General features: G+C 44.9%; 1 protein-coding gene across 5 annotated transcripts; it reads right to left on the bottom strand.

Annotated features, from left to right (window-relative positions):
- Nucleotides 1-3,891: 3,891 nt before the first annotated feature.
- LOC123070616 (homeobox protein HAZ1) lies at nucleotides 3,892-10,132 on the bottom strand. 5 transcript variants are annotated; one of them, XM_044493887.1, is made up of 10 exons: nucleotides 9,982-10,127; nucleotides 8,596-8,718; nucleotides 7,805-8,497; nucleotides 7,329-7,494; nucleotides 7,122-7,245; nucleotides 6,929-7,041; nucleotides 6,285-6,830; nucleotides 5,279-5,554; nucleotides 5,087-5,176; nucleotides 3,892-4,955 (listed from the first exon to the last, which is right to left on the bottom strand). In XM_044493887.1, the coding sequence occupies exons 3-10, from the start codon at nucleotides 8,353-8,355 to the stop codon at nucleotides 4,320-4,322; spliced, it is 2,502 nt and encodes an 833-aa protein (XP_044349822.1). In that variant the 5' UTR covers nucleotides 8,356-8,497; nucleotides 8,596-8,718; nucleotides 9,982-10,127; the 3' UTR covers nucleotides 3,892-4,319. The 5 variants fall into 5 exon arrangements, with proteins under 5 accessions (XP_044349822.1, XP_044349826.1, XP_044349824.1 ...); XM_044493891.1 differs by having other exon boundaries at nucleotides 8,637-8,718; XM_044493889.1 differs by having other exon boundaries at nucleotides 9,912-10,043.
- Between the last annotated feature and the right edge of the window lie 2,252 nt (nucleotides 10,133-12,384).

Genomic DNA, 12,384 nt, shown 5'->3' with positions numbered 1-12,384 from the left:
TGGTCCAACCTGTCAGCCGCCGGTGGCCACCAGGGGCAACTCTGGGCTGGCCTACCGGAAGTTTGGACAATCCGGTGTGCCCTGAGAACGAGATATGTGCAGCTCCTATCAGGATTTGTCGGCACATTCGGGCGGCTTTGTTGGTCTTGTTTTACCATTGTCGAAATGTCTTGTAAACCGGGATTCCGAGTCTGATCGGGTCTTCCTGGGAGAAGGAATATCCTTCATTGATCGCGAGAGCTTATCATGGGCTAAGTTGGGACACCCCTGCAGGGTATAATCTTTCGAAAGCCGTGCCTGCGGTTATAGGCAGATGGGAATTTGTTAATGTCCGATCGTAGATAACTTGACACCAGATCCGAATTAAGATGCATCAACCGTGTGTGTAGCCGTGATGGTCTCTTTTCGGCGGAGTCCGGGAAGTGAACACGGTTTTAGGTTATGTTTGACGTAAGTAGGAGTTCAGGATCACTTCTTGATCATTGCTAGCTTCACGACCGTTCCTTTGCCTCTCTTCTCGCTCTTATTTGTGTATGTTAGCCACCATATATGCTTAGTCGCTGCTGCAACCTCACCACTTTACCCCTTCCTTTCCCTTTAAGCTTTGCTAGTCTTGATACCCATGGTAATGGGATTGCTGAGTCCTCGTGGCTCACAGATTACTACAACAACAGTTGCAGGTACAGGTTATGCGATGATCATGACGCGAGAGCAATGCTTGCTTGTGTTGAGTTCTTCTTCTGCTTCTTCGATCAGGGGATAGGTTCCAGGTCGGCAGCCTGGGCTAGCAGGGTGGATGTCGTTTGAGTTTCTGTTTGTGTTTCATCCATATTCGGATGTTGATCTTATGTATTGTGATGTTGTATTCATGTGGCATTGTATGCCTCTTGTATGTATCCCCATCTATTATGTAATATTGATGTAATGATATCCACCTTGCAAAAGCGTTTCAATATGCTGGTCTATCCTTGGTGGGACCTTCGAGTTCCTTTTGGATAGGGTCGCATATTGGGCGTGACATCACCGGGCTGCACGTGTGTTGAACGCGGAGGTGTCGTTGTTCGGCGCTTAGATCGGAATCCACCGCGATCTGAATCGCTAGGAGTACGACTCCTTCATCCGCGTTCTTGTAACGCTTCCGTGTCGCGATCTTCAAGGGTATGAAGATGCACTCCTCTCTCTCTCGTTGCTAGTTTCTCCATAGATTGATCTTGGTGATGCGTAAAAAATTAATAATTTCTGCAACAATCCCCAATGGATTTGCCCAAAAATGTTGGAGCACTTTGATGCCCAATAAAAAGAGAGGCACATCTATTTTTGAGGAAACATTATTTGCAACACAGAACTACTAGCTCACTTTGGTCCGGCGATGACTATCCTAGGATGTTGGAGCATTGGATTCAGAGAAATGGGCTGGTCTTCTGAAACATTCAACCAACTGTCCAAAATTGAAGATTTACTCTTAAACGTGAATTAAAATTGCTCAAATAAAGATCAAGAGTAAATATGCAGCAGAGTTCAAGTCTTGGCTAGCTCAGATCTTCTGATATAATGATGATCTTGTTCCAAAAAACTCGAGTTGGATAAACTTCTTTTTTCCTCTTGTAGGATCTTTTGTTAGCTTTCCTCCTCTCTTTTTCTCTACCATTGTAACATACAATACTTTTTATAGTAATGAAGATGGGAGCCTAAAAAAAGATGAATCACTCGTCGGACAACATCCATGCCGCGTTCGCTGTTGCGGCCCCTCGTACTCTCTACGCACGTTGGTCTCCTTCTTCCCCTCAAGCCACCTTTTGTCTTTCTCATCCAAGAGGCTTGCGTCCTCCAACATTATCATTGAATCCTCCGTCTCTCGAGCAAGTGCAACCTCTCCTTCTTGAGCTCCCATCTGAGTCTCATCTCTTCTTCTCCAACTCTATTTTCTATCTCAAATTTCAAATAGTTGCTCTCAATTTGTAACTTGTTGACCACCCTCTCCCAGTCCTAATCCATCCTTTATTTGTGCTCATCCAACATGAGCATGTACCTCTTCTCTTTCTTGTCCTCGCTTGTGGAAAAAAATGTCCGTCCATGTGTTGGGCCTTTTTGTCACCGAGGATTCACGCCCCCCCCCCCCCTCTCTCCCTTATTTCCTATCAGTTATGGGTTATTCATTAGCACGATGGCTCGTCCAATCTCCCCTGCAACTTCTTCCTCTTCATCATCCAATCCAATGGGTTGGTGGGAGCTTGAACCACCAATTTTCTTCAACCTCTTGTTGCCGGTCTTGAGCTCTTCACAAGTTGTATCCACTTTGGTTGGCCATTCAATTTCATCCAACAATGGCTAAAACCGAATAGCCTCTTCTCGTTTGTTGGTACAAAGTGTCAACCAACACCATCTATCAAACAATAAAGTAATCATGATAGTTCGACATAAAAAACTACCAATGCAAATTATGACAAAAAGAAGCAATTCAACTTATGTGACTTTGGACTCCAATCCCACTTTGATTTCTTCCAAGCACGGAAGCATAGTGACCAACAAACTTGTTAGTCCTGTCTTGGATTGCGGACCATCTATATTGGAGAGAGGCCACATTGCGGGTGGTATCGATAGGATGCGGCTTCACATATTATTTGCATTCATGATATCGTGGATCTTCTTCCAATACTTGTTGTCATTTTGCTCGGTGCCACATAGAGTCCATGCTTGTGGTCAACCAAGATTCAACCAAAATATCCTCAGATGTTGTGAATGTCGGACCTCTTGCCTTGGGTATCTTTGTCGTTCTTTTCTTGTTAGTGCGTGATGTTCCCCAATATCAAACTAGGACAATTTGGATCCCCAAAGTCATTCCATAGGGTCACCATCATTGATCATGTTCGATATGATATTGTCCTAAAATGACCATGATTCGAAATACACTAGCAGAATATGCAAAAAAAAGTTGATCCAATGCCACAACGATATAACGAACGAAGTGATACAAAATAGAGAAAAAATTGTACCATCTCCTGCTAGGACATTACCTTGACCCGGGCCCAGGCAAACCGGGCGACAGAGTTGCCCGTGCTTTTTCGCGCCCTTTGAAATTGCGGCAAGTCGCACACCTCGTCGTCCCGCACCACCGTTTCCGTAATCGCCCATTTTCGGCTGTCGGATCGTTGTCGGTCGCAGGCGGGGCAGACAGTGGCTTCCTTGTCAGTGGTAGGATGGACGGGCTTGGGGCGACCGGGCTCAGCGGAGGGGACACATCCTCCTCGACGTCCACAACACCCTTGGCCGAAACTTTCTCCGTTGTCGCTTCTCGCTCGTGTTGCTTCCTTTGCCACTCCCTCCGGATGACGTTGTCCACCTTGCAACTCGTCACCACGGTCAAGAGCTCCATGACAACGTCGAGGCAACATCTATGCCGCCGATGGGGGACGGGGTACCAGAGATGACATCTAGGGCGACGGCGCGGATGGGGGAGCAAGGGTGGAGAACGATGGCTGAGACATGGGAAACGGAGGCGTGGGAGGACGATGGATTTGGTGGACTTGTCAATTTGATGCAATTAGAGGCGGGTCCGATCTAGTCTTGACATGGTAGACGTGTATAGGTCCGATTTGAGGAGCCCAACTAGGTCACAATTTTATGGCAGGTCACTAACCCAGCTGCCCGGCCGGATGTATAGGGGGCGTTTGACGAGCCCTGAGTGTACAGCACAAAAAGAACCTCTCCTGGGACACAGGAAGAAAGATTGCTCCCGGGCTAGAATATGATCTCATTCGAAGAAGAGATTGATCCAGTTTATAAAACAGAACGAGAACCAAGATCACGATCGTACTCTTAGTGAAATTGCATGTCACAGATCCCAGATATGATGTCATTGATCTCGTTTCATTAAACTCTCAGGAAAAAAAATGAAAGGAACTACTCTCAATTCACAGCATGTTTACAAGATACAACCCAAACAACGGTTCGCATCAGTTTCTCTCAACATGGCTACCCATCAAGATGATACAAGAACATGGCAAACAACAGTTCTAATGTCCACTAGAGTCTACAGGCTACGCTAATACTGTTACACCCAGCTTAACCCTTGTTGTGGATGAAGTACTTCAGATTCCAGGTGTACCCAATCAGAAATTCGAGGCTCTATAGAGAAACAGGGCTACGATAAGCAGGCTTGTCAACTGATGAACTTGAAACAGATGAGGCACAACAATTCGGCTGTCAGTCATCTTCTCTGGCTGCGAAGCAATCCAGAGTTCAAACTTGTCGAGTAGCATCTAAAACTTGACTTGCACTGAAGGTTCGGAAATGGTTCAAACGATACCTCTCTGGGAGCTTCACTTGCCTGCGGCCTTCATCTTCCTCAGCTCCCGCAGTATAGCCTTCCTCCTTGCCTCATCAACATGTTCTAGCCCAGGAATGTTCTTCTCGGCAGACCCACGTCTTGGGCTTCCAACACTCGGAGAGTTATTAAGGCGCTTGTTTCCTCCAGGCACACCTTTCGGTGACCCGACATTGCTCGAGCCGATAGTGCAGTTTTGGTTGATAGCAGCCACGGTCTGCTCACAGCCAATATCTTGTCCGAGTGGGGTATCTTCTGCATTCCTCGAGGTGTCACTTTGCTGGTTTCCTCCAGGCGCACCAATTGGTGGGTCAACTTCTCTTGAGTTGGCAGTGTTGTGTTTGTTAGCAGGAGTCCCATCCAGTGTCTGCTCACAGCTGATACGTTGTCTGAATGGAGTATCTTCTTTCTCACCTTCATCAAGATTTTTTTGCGCCATCCTTTCCTCCGAAATAATACCGTTTCTATCTACATTTGGTTTGCCCAATACACTGCCATTGGGTTCTCTCTGTTGTATGCTATCCGCAGCAATGCCATCGTTGTTCTCAGCAGTATAGTTTTCTGAACGCTTCCCTTTCTTGGTAGCAGTAACTCTTGAGTAATAACGAGTACTAGAAAACCATCTAGTGATCTGTCAACATAAACTCTAGTGAGGCAGGAGAAATACAGGGGCACCCCCAACAATAGTGCAGCTAACATTGAAAAAAAAGGGTGTGGCCAGAAATGCATGTTGTGATGAAAGGACAAACTGGCATTTCAAACCTGATGGAATGTCAGGCCAAGCTCTTGTCCCAGACTTTCTTTTGCTGGGCGACTAGGGTAAGGTTCTTTTTCGAAATATGCCTTAAGCTTCTGCAAGAGAAATGGAGTGCCAATGACATAATTTAGAATGCAACTGATATAAACTATCAGCACCAATATAACTGTAGAGGTGCATAGTTAGCTATTCTATACCTGATTAACAATAGGACCATAACCTTTTTTCCTGGCCGTGCTACTGGTGCCGTTGGAAAGCACTTCAGGATGCTGTTCACTTACTGAACCGCTGTGCCGTTCACTCTGTGGAGTACGCTCATTGTTCTGGCGCCCACCTCGTGCTCTTCTGGTTTTTGCCGGCTTAAGTGGTCCAGCAAATGAATCTGTATCACTGTCTTCTGGATTTCCATTTGGGCTATGTCCAGACCACTCTTTTTCATCGCTTGAATCAGTGGTTTCTTTTCCATAAGCCTCCTTTAGATTCCAATATAAAATAAATAGAAATAACCCAAGTAAGGTCCATGCATGCATTATTGAAGAACAGGATAGCTTTAATGAATGATATGATTTTCACAAACAACGCACTGATTACTTAGTGAAAATATGTATAATACAATAAAGAAGGACCCCGATAAAATCCGAACGTTCGGATTTTAAGCATTTCATCCCGAACGTTTTTACATTGCAACTTTAGTTGGCGAGGTGGCAACTTTAGTTGTTAAGACATGGCAACTTTGTCCCAGTTCGTTTTTTTGTCAGAAAATTGCAATGTTTAACAACCTCACGTGAACTAAAGTTGCCATAAAAAATGTTCGGGTTGCCATGCTTAAAATCCAAACGTTCGGGATTTATCATTGCCGATAAAGAAACAATCCCAAACTGAGCCAAAATAATTTGTACGACACTCCCAATAAGGCAACACCCTGAAACTGAGCCAAAATTACCCACACACCACTCACAATAAGGGAACAACCCGAGTGAAGATGCAGAAGGGTGACAACTTCTGTTATATCATAAATATATTTCTCATATTGAATGGCCTTTATTTCCCAAGTAAATTAGGGCTTTATTCTTCAGGCCAACACAGCATGCCAAAATAAAGAGAAGATGCTTTCAAGTAGGAATTTGAATATAAGAAACATGCATTTTTTTAGGTGAAAACACATGCATTTATGGTATGGAGAAATGCGAGGAGAAGACATACATCATAAAGCTTTTTGTAATCCAAAGTTCCAACTTGTCTCCTGTTTGAAGCTGGTAGCACAGAGTCTTGCTCTAGCTCTGCCTCCATAATGTCCACTCCATTAGTTTGGTCTGAGAATGAAGGTGCCGAAACTTTGTCCTTGCCAGAAGATTTAGAAATCTCGGCACAGAAATCATCAGAATCAGATGTGAAGTCCGACTCGTCTGAGTTTGTTTTGGTCTTCTGGTCTTCACTGGAATTTGGACCTTCTGGATCAAAGTCATCATCCTCTGAGTCATCCGAAGGCAACGCAAGGTCATTGACGGTATTTTTGTTCTTTGATTCAGACTTTTTCTTCTTTGAAGGTTCAGACTCATCGGATGATGTTATAAAATCCAGGTCATCAGAATCTGATCCTTCATCCCCATCCTCTGCAGATGATTTGTCTTCATCTACTGTGTCCCCTTCAGCTAAAGTAGGGTCATAATCCTCCTCTGAATCATCGGATGGAAGATCAGATGCACCAATTTGGTTTAAGCCATTCGAAGTTGACTCAGGGAAAACTTTCTGCGGAGAACAAATAGTCTTGTTTATATCGAGGGGACGCTGGCGATAGAGGACTGTACATTACTTTATCACAAACAAGGGACCCAGTAGGTATTTACCTCCCATGAGTCATGAATAGCAAGTGTGCTCCCTTGGAGTTCATTTAGTAAATCTATACAATCTAGCTTGCAATCGCACGCAGGGCAAAGCCATCCTTCATCCCCCTGAGGAACTAGAAATAAACGTTATTAAGTACATGAGCAACATAGGGAATGGTGCTTTCTATATCAAGGGAAGAGAATTAGGTATTACTATCTTCTGCCAGCAAAGGAGGATTCAAACATTTCTGGTGGAATCCTCTATCACACACTCCATCGCAAAGAATGATATCATTTTTTAGCGTAACATGCTTTGAAGCACAAATGGCACAGAAAATCTGCAAGACAAAACAGATTATGTCTGTTAAAATGACAACAATGAGTATAAACAAACAAGAGTGAACAAAATAAGATGGCCTACATCTTCACTAGATATTTCTCCCTCAGAATCAAACAAAGATTCGTCAAGCTTCCCCTCCAATAGAAGAGAATCCATATTACGAAAAGCTTCCCGAATTCTTAACTTGCATCGCAAGATTTCTGCCTTGGCTCGCTCAAGCTCTTTCTCAGGTCTTATTTTTTCCAAACTACATATGCAAGTATTAAGAAAACATAGCGTTAGAGGGTGGAGATGTTAAACAACATCAAGAGAACAATAGATACACCCATATCTGAATTTATAGATCACAAGGACACATTACATGACTTTCTTATGTACCCTCTCAACCCCGCTGTGGCATAAACCCTAACTCGGATTTTTTATTTGCACTGGCTAATGTTTACCAAAATTTGCCTCGCTAAATTGATCCTTTTCTGAGATGTACAACACCAGGATCCAGCAAACAAAGAAATGAGAGATCAAAGGGAGTGTGAAACATAGTGATTAGAGAGACAAACCTTTGACCTTTCCAACCTTCACCAGCATAGGCTTGAATGAAACTTTGTTCGTAGTTCATTCGATTCAAAATGTATCTAACTCGTTGGCGAATTTTGATGCACTCATTCTTGGGACTCGCTGCATTTGAGGGCCTGCCTCTTTTCCTTTTCCTGGCAGCTGGTTGAGCAGCAGTACTGTTGTTTACCGGCTCATTAGGTACCTTTTTCTTCAAGGTAGAGCTAAGCACCCTGGCACTACTATGTGCGGACCTCAATGAATTTACTTGCTTTTTAGGTGTCTTGCTCTTGTTTTTAGGGGTAGATCGAAGCACCCTGGGACTACTATGAGCGGATCTCAATGGACTTACTGGCTCATTAGGCGTCTTACTCTTGTCTTTTGAAGTAGACCGAAGCACCCTGGCACTACTATGTGCAGATCTCAGGGGATACTTTTTATTTGATATAATCTGGGACCCTTTCCTTCCCCTTTTCCCCTTGGTAGGAGAAGAGGGTGAACCATTCCCAACTTTTTCATTCTCCTGAACAACACCAGAAGCAGATGTTTTGCCCATATAGATGATGACCACAGACCGACCTTCTCTGCGGAAACTGATAGGTCGATCCTGGAAGATTTAGGGTAAGCCTTGTAGAACCACTTTCTGTAGGGGAAGATGACCCAGTAAGCTTTTTCAGTCGATAGAAATGTGCCGGGGCCTACATCAATAAAGTAAATACAAATATGGTTATTAACAAAAAATTAACGAAAGAAAGGAAAAAAAATAGGATAGACCAAGTGCTAGAAGCTCCCACACCAGTTGGGGTCCGGGGAAGGATTATACGGGGCAAGCCTTACCCCTGCACAGTGCAATGCAGAGGCTGCCTCAAACCCAGGACCTCTTGCCACAAGTGTGGAGTACTTCACCACTGCACCAGGCCTGTCCTTCAAATATGGTCATTAACAACATAAACAAAATGTTGGAGGCAATTGTTCACGTGCATCTTCTAAGTAGTTGATTTGGATGGACTTGTCGTTTCTCTTATGTTTACAGTAGAGTGTACGTAATACCTATCTGGTCAAAGGAGGCATGACACGAAGCAAGGGAATGCAGGACCAAAGGGAAGAACCACAAGACACACATCTTTCATGTGGTATTAGCATCAAACTGAACTAATGCACCATATTAACAGCTGATTGGATACATGTGGATGGGTATCTCAGATACTTCACCTGAAACACGATCCAGCTCTGCAGCTATAGGCAATTAGGTATTGCAGTTTCCCTTGTCATGATTGTTCATCGCTATTATTTGGTTCTCTCGATGCATATTATTTCATATCTCGCGGTATCATACCAGATTCAGGAGTTACTGTACATAAGATGAGGCATCAGAGGGTATTAATAGGGAAAACACGCTTTGAGATGGCAAGAAAGCCAATATCACTATTGCCACATTTCACTAATATAAACTAGCTAACCAGCGTAAGGCGGATCCAAAGTATTCCCCTACCTCTCCATCCCACCACTCAGATCCAAAGCTTCCTACACCACCTCCTTTCGTGCAAAGTATATTTAAATCACCTAATATACTGCCGAGTCACAGCAAGCCTTGCAACTGTAATAAATCCGCAATGAAGAAAACTAGCTCAAAAGCAACAAAATACACACCGTTTGTACACGAAACCCTAGATTCGCAATTGGTAATCGCAAGTATCATAATAGCCTTTGCACGTCCGCAGAATGGGCACCGGCCAGGAGGGAAAAAAGACAGAAGAGCACGAGCGGTAGAATTGGGCACAGAAGATGAGAAAAACATTCTTTGCGGGATATGGAGATGCGAGGCCTGCTTGTCAGGGGCCATGAAAGCGGAGAAGTCAGCGGGGAGTGCGGCCGGGGCACGGATGCGATCGGGTGCAGAACAGAGCGGTTGGAGAACGGCGGCCCCTGAGGGTAATTCAGTGGGCGAGCCGTCGCGCGACAGGATTGCGGAGGAAACAGTCCGCCTTCCCACGGGGACGGGGACGGGGACGCGGCACGGCACGGCACGGCAGGCTCGGTCCGGCGGGGGCTAAGACTGTCGGATGCTGCCGCCCGGCGATGGAGAAGGACGGGGTAAGATGGAGGTCAGACCTGCGGGCAGTTGACGTGCAGGAGGCAACGGGGCGGTAGAGGGAGGAGCAGGGACGGCGGGGGCACTGACCTCGCCGTCACCGGTCGCCGCGGCCTCGGCACCGCGCGCCTCAGGGAGATTTCGCAGCCTCCAGACAGCCTCCCGCGAGCGTCGCCGGGTACGCGATGGACTGACCCGCTCACGCGCTAGGGCTTCCCTGTTTATCGAGTCTCCGCTGCGTAGCGGTTGCCGGGCCTCGGTGGACCGGGAGGGTGATGGTTCGTGAGAGCGGGCCGGCTAGCCCAACAGTCAGCGTGGGTTCGTGGGAGTTAGAAATGGGGAATGGGGTGTTGTCAAAAAATAATATAAATAGGGAATAGGATCTTTTTTTATATTCAAAGTTTGAGATTGCTAACCGGGCCTGCCACCCGGTAATGGAATGGGAATTGAGGAGTGAAGAGATTAAAAGTCCAGTGACAATTTTTTTTGCGGGTGTCCAATGACTAATTAGAGAGAATGCATTGTGCTCATGAACGTACATATTATGCTCTCCGCTCCAAAAAAAAATACTACATTGTGCTCGTGGCAACATGGCAACACGAGTACTTTTGTTTACCCGTCAAGAAATAGCATGAGCACTTTTTTTAAAAACCACATACATCCACATACAAACAAATACACTCATTTTTATGAACGCACACACATAAAAGATATTGAGTCGGCATCATCTCCAACTCCAACATGAGTACTCTTGTAACATCACCAGTGAACAACACTTATGATCATGACTATAAGCACGAGTCCTAGATGCACACAACAAATCTTCATTAAACCTAATATTCCCTTTGAATTGATATACCTACCATTAACATTGACGTCTTTGCACTTTTCTAGCTTGTTTTCTCTGTCCATCTTGCATTGGCTTTATATGCACAATTCAATTGTTGGCAGATTGGCATTCAAAGGATGCAATACTAAGTCATTTCCATCTAGATTATCTGCATACACATCGACCTATATTGTAACATCCCAAAATTCAAAATTTTGGAATGTTATACAGATAGATAGTTATGATTGATTGTGTGAAATTGAGTGAAATTTGAAACTTTTGAAAGTTAAATGAGAGGGAATAAAAGGACTTTCCAAAACTTTCATTTTTGCATTCGTGATCTCCGTGAATTCAAATTTTTTTCACCACAAAACCCTGGAGAGAAGATGACATGACTTCTTCCGTTTAATTAAATGAAAAACGGGTGTTGAAAAATATTTGAATTTCATTTGAAAAATATTTCCAACCCAGGAACTTTATACAACTCAATGATTTTCACGAGCGAAGATAAAATGACTTCCTCAAAACATATGAAATATGAGTTGGGAGTTTCAAAGAAATAAATTCAAAGTTTTTTTGAATTTATTTTCAATTTGGAGTTATTTGAGTTTTATTCAAATTATTTTTCTCCAAAAATAAAATATATGGAAAATAGGGTAACATGATTCCCCACATCAGAAAATTTGAGAGAAATAAATTTGAATTAATTTTGTTTTTTTAAATGATTTTTACTGGATTTTACTAGAGCAGAAGCACTCTTTGCTTTATTTGAATTTCCGTGGATTTTATTTGATATTACAAAAATGTTCACGATGTAGGAAATCTTTTTCTGAAAATTTAGATATATTATATGCCTAGGTTGTATTTTTATTTTATAAATATTTGTTTATTCTATTCGTCTAGAAAATGTTTTTTTTAAATCCCGTCGCCGACTGGGCCGGCCCAGCGCCCGAGCCAGGCCGCGGCCTAGGCCTCGCCACCGCCGTTCCTGAGCTCCCTCAGGAGTTCGTCTCCCGCACGGGAGCGCCGCCGCCGGAGTCCGGCCGGACTCCGCGTCCACCTTGCCCCTCCTCCACGCCTTGCGCCTCCCCTACCCTCCTAAAAAGGGCGCCGCCCCGGGCCCCTCTCTCTCCTCGCCTCGCCTCTCCTCGCAACGCGCCGCCGCCGCCGGATCTCACCGCCACCACCGCACTTTGCCGCCGCCGCTGCCCCGCGCACTCGCCGGAGCCACCCGCGCCTTGCCCCGCCGTCGAGGACGAAGCCGCCGCCCGTCGGAGCTGCATTCGCGCCTCGCCACCGAGCCATCCCCGTCGTCGCCGCACTCGCCGGAGTCCGCAGCCTCTCCGGAGCCGCCGCCCCGATCCAAACCGCCACCGCCGGTTTTTCACCGTAAACCGCCCCGAACCGCCCGAGCCGGTATAACTGCTAAAACCCACCCGGTTTTTCTTTATAGTTCTAGATCGATTTTTATATTTTTGATTAGTTTAGTTTGCGAGCGTTCATTAGCTAGGGTTTGGTAGCGAACGATTTTCGTTCGGCAGCGATCGGTGATGAGCGTTCGCTATTTACTCTTTTTCTTTTATTTTAGTTTTCTGCCAGGGACCCGTATGTAATTAGTTTCTTCACGGATTAGTCCCTAATCTTCAAACGTTCACTACTTTTTA

This window comes from Triticum aestivum, chromosome 3B (genome assembly GCF_018294505.1).
Source record: "Triticum aestivum cultivar Chinese Spring chromosome 3B, IWGSC CS RefSeq v2.1, whole genome shotgun sequence".
NCBI lineage: Eukaryota > Viridiplantae > Streptophyta > Magnoliopsida > Poales > Poaceae > Triticum > Triticum aestivum.
This window is presented reverse-complemented; position numbering and strand designations above follow the sequence as displayed.

Excerpts from the sequence above, each read along its gene's own strand:
- LOC123070616 (XM_044493888.1), bottom strand. The coding sequence starts at position 8,355 with ATGGGCAAAACATCTGCTTCTGGTGTTGTTCAGGAGAATGAAAAAGTT. Across the intron at positions 7,042-7,121 it reads TCCTTTGCTGGCAGAAGATA|TTCCTCAGGGGGATGAAGGA; the intron begins GTAATACCTAAT and ends GTTTATTTCTAG. Across the intron at positions 5,555-6,284 it reads ATTACAAAAAGCTTTATGAT|GAGGCTTATGGAAAAGAAAC; the intron begins GTATGTCTTCTC and ends TGGAATCTAAAG.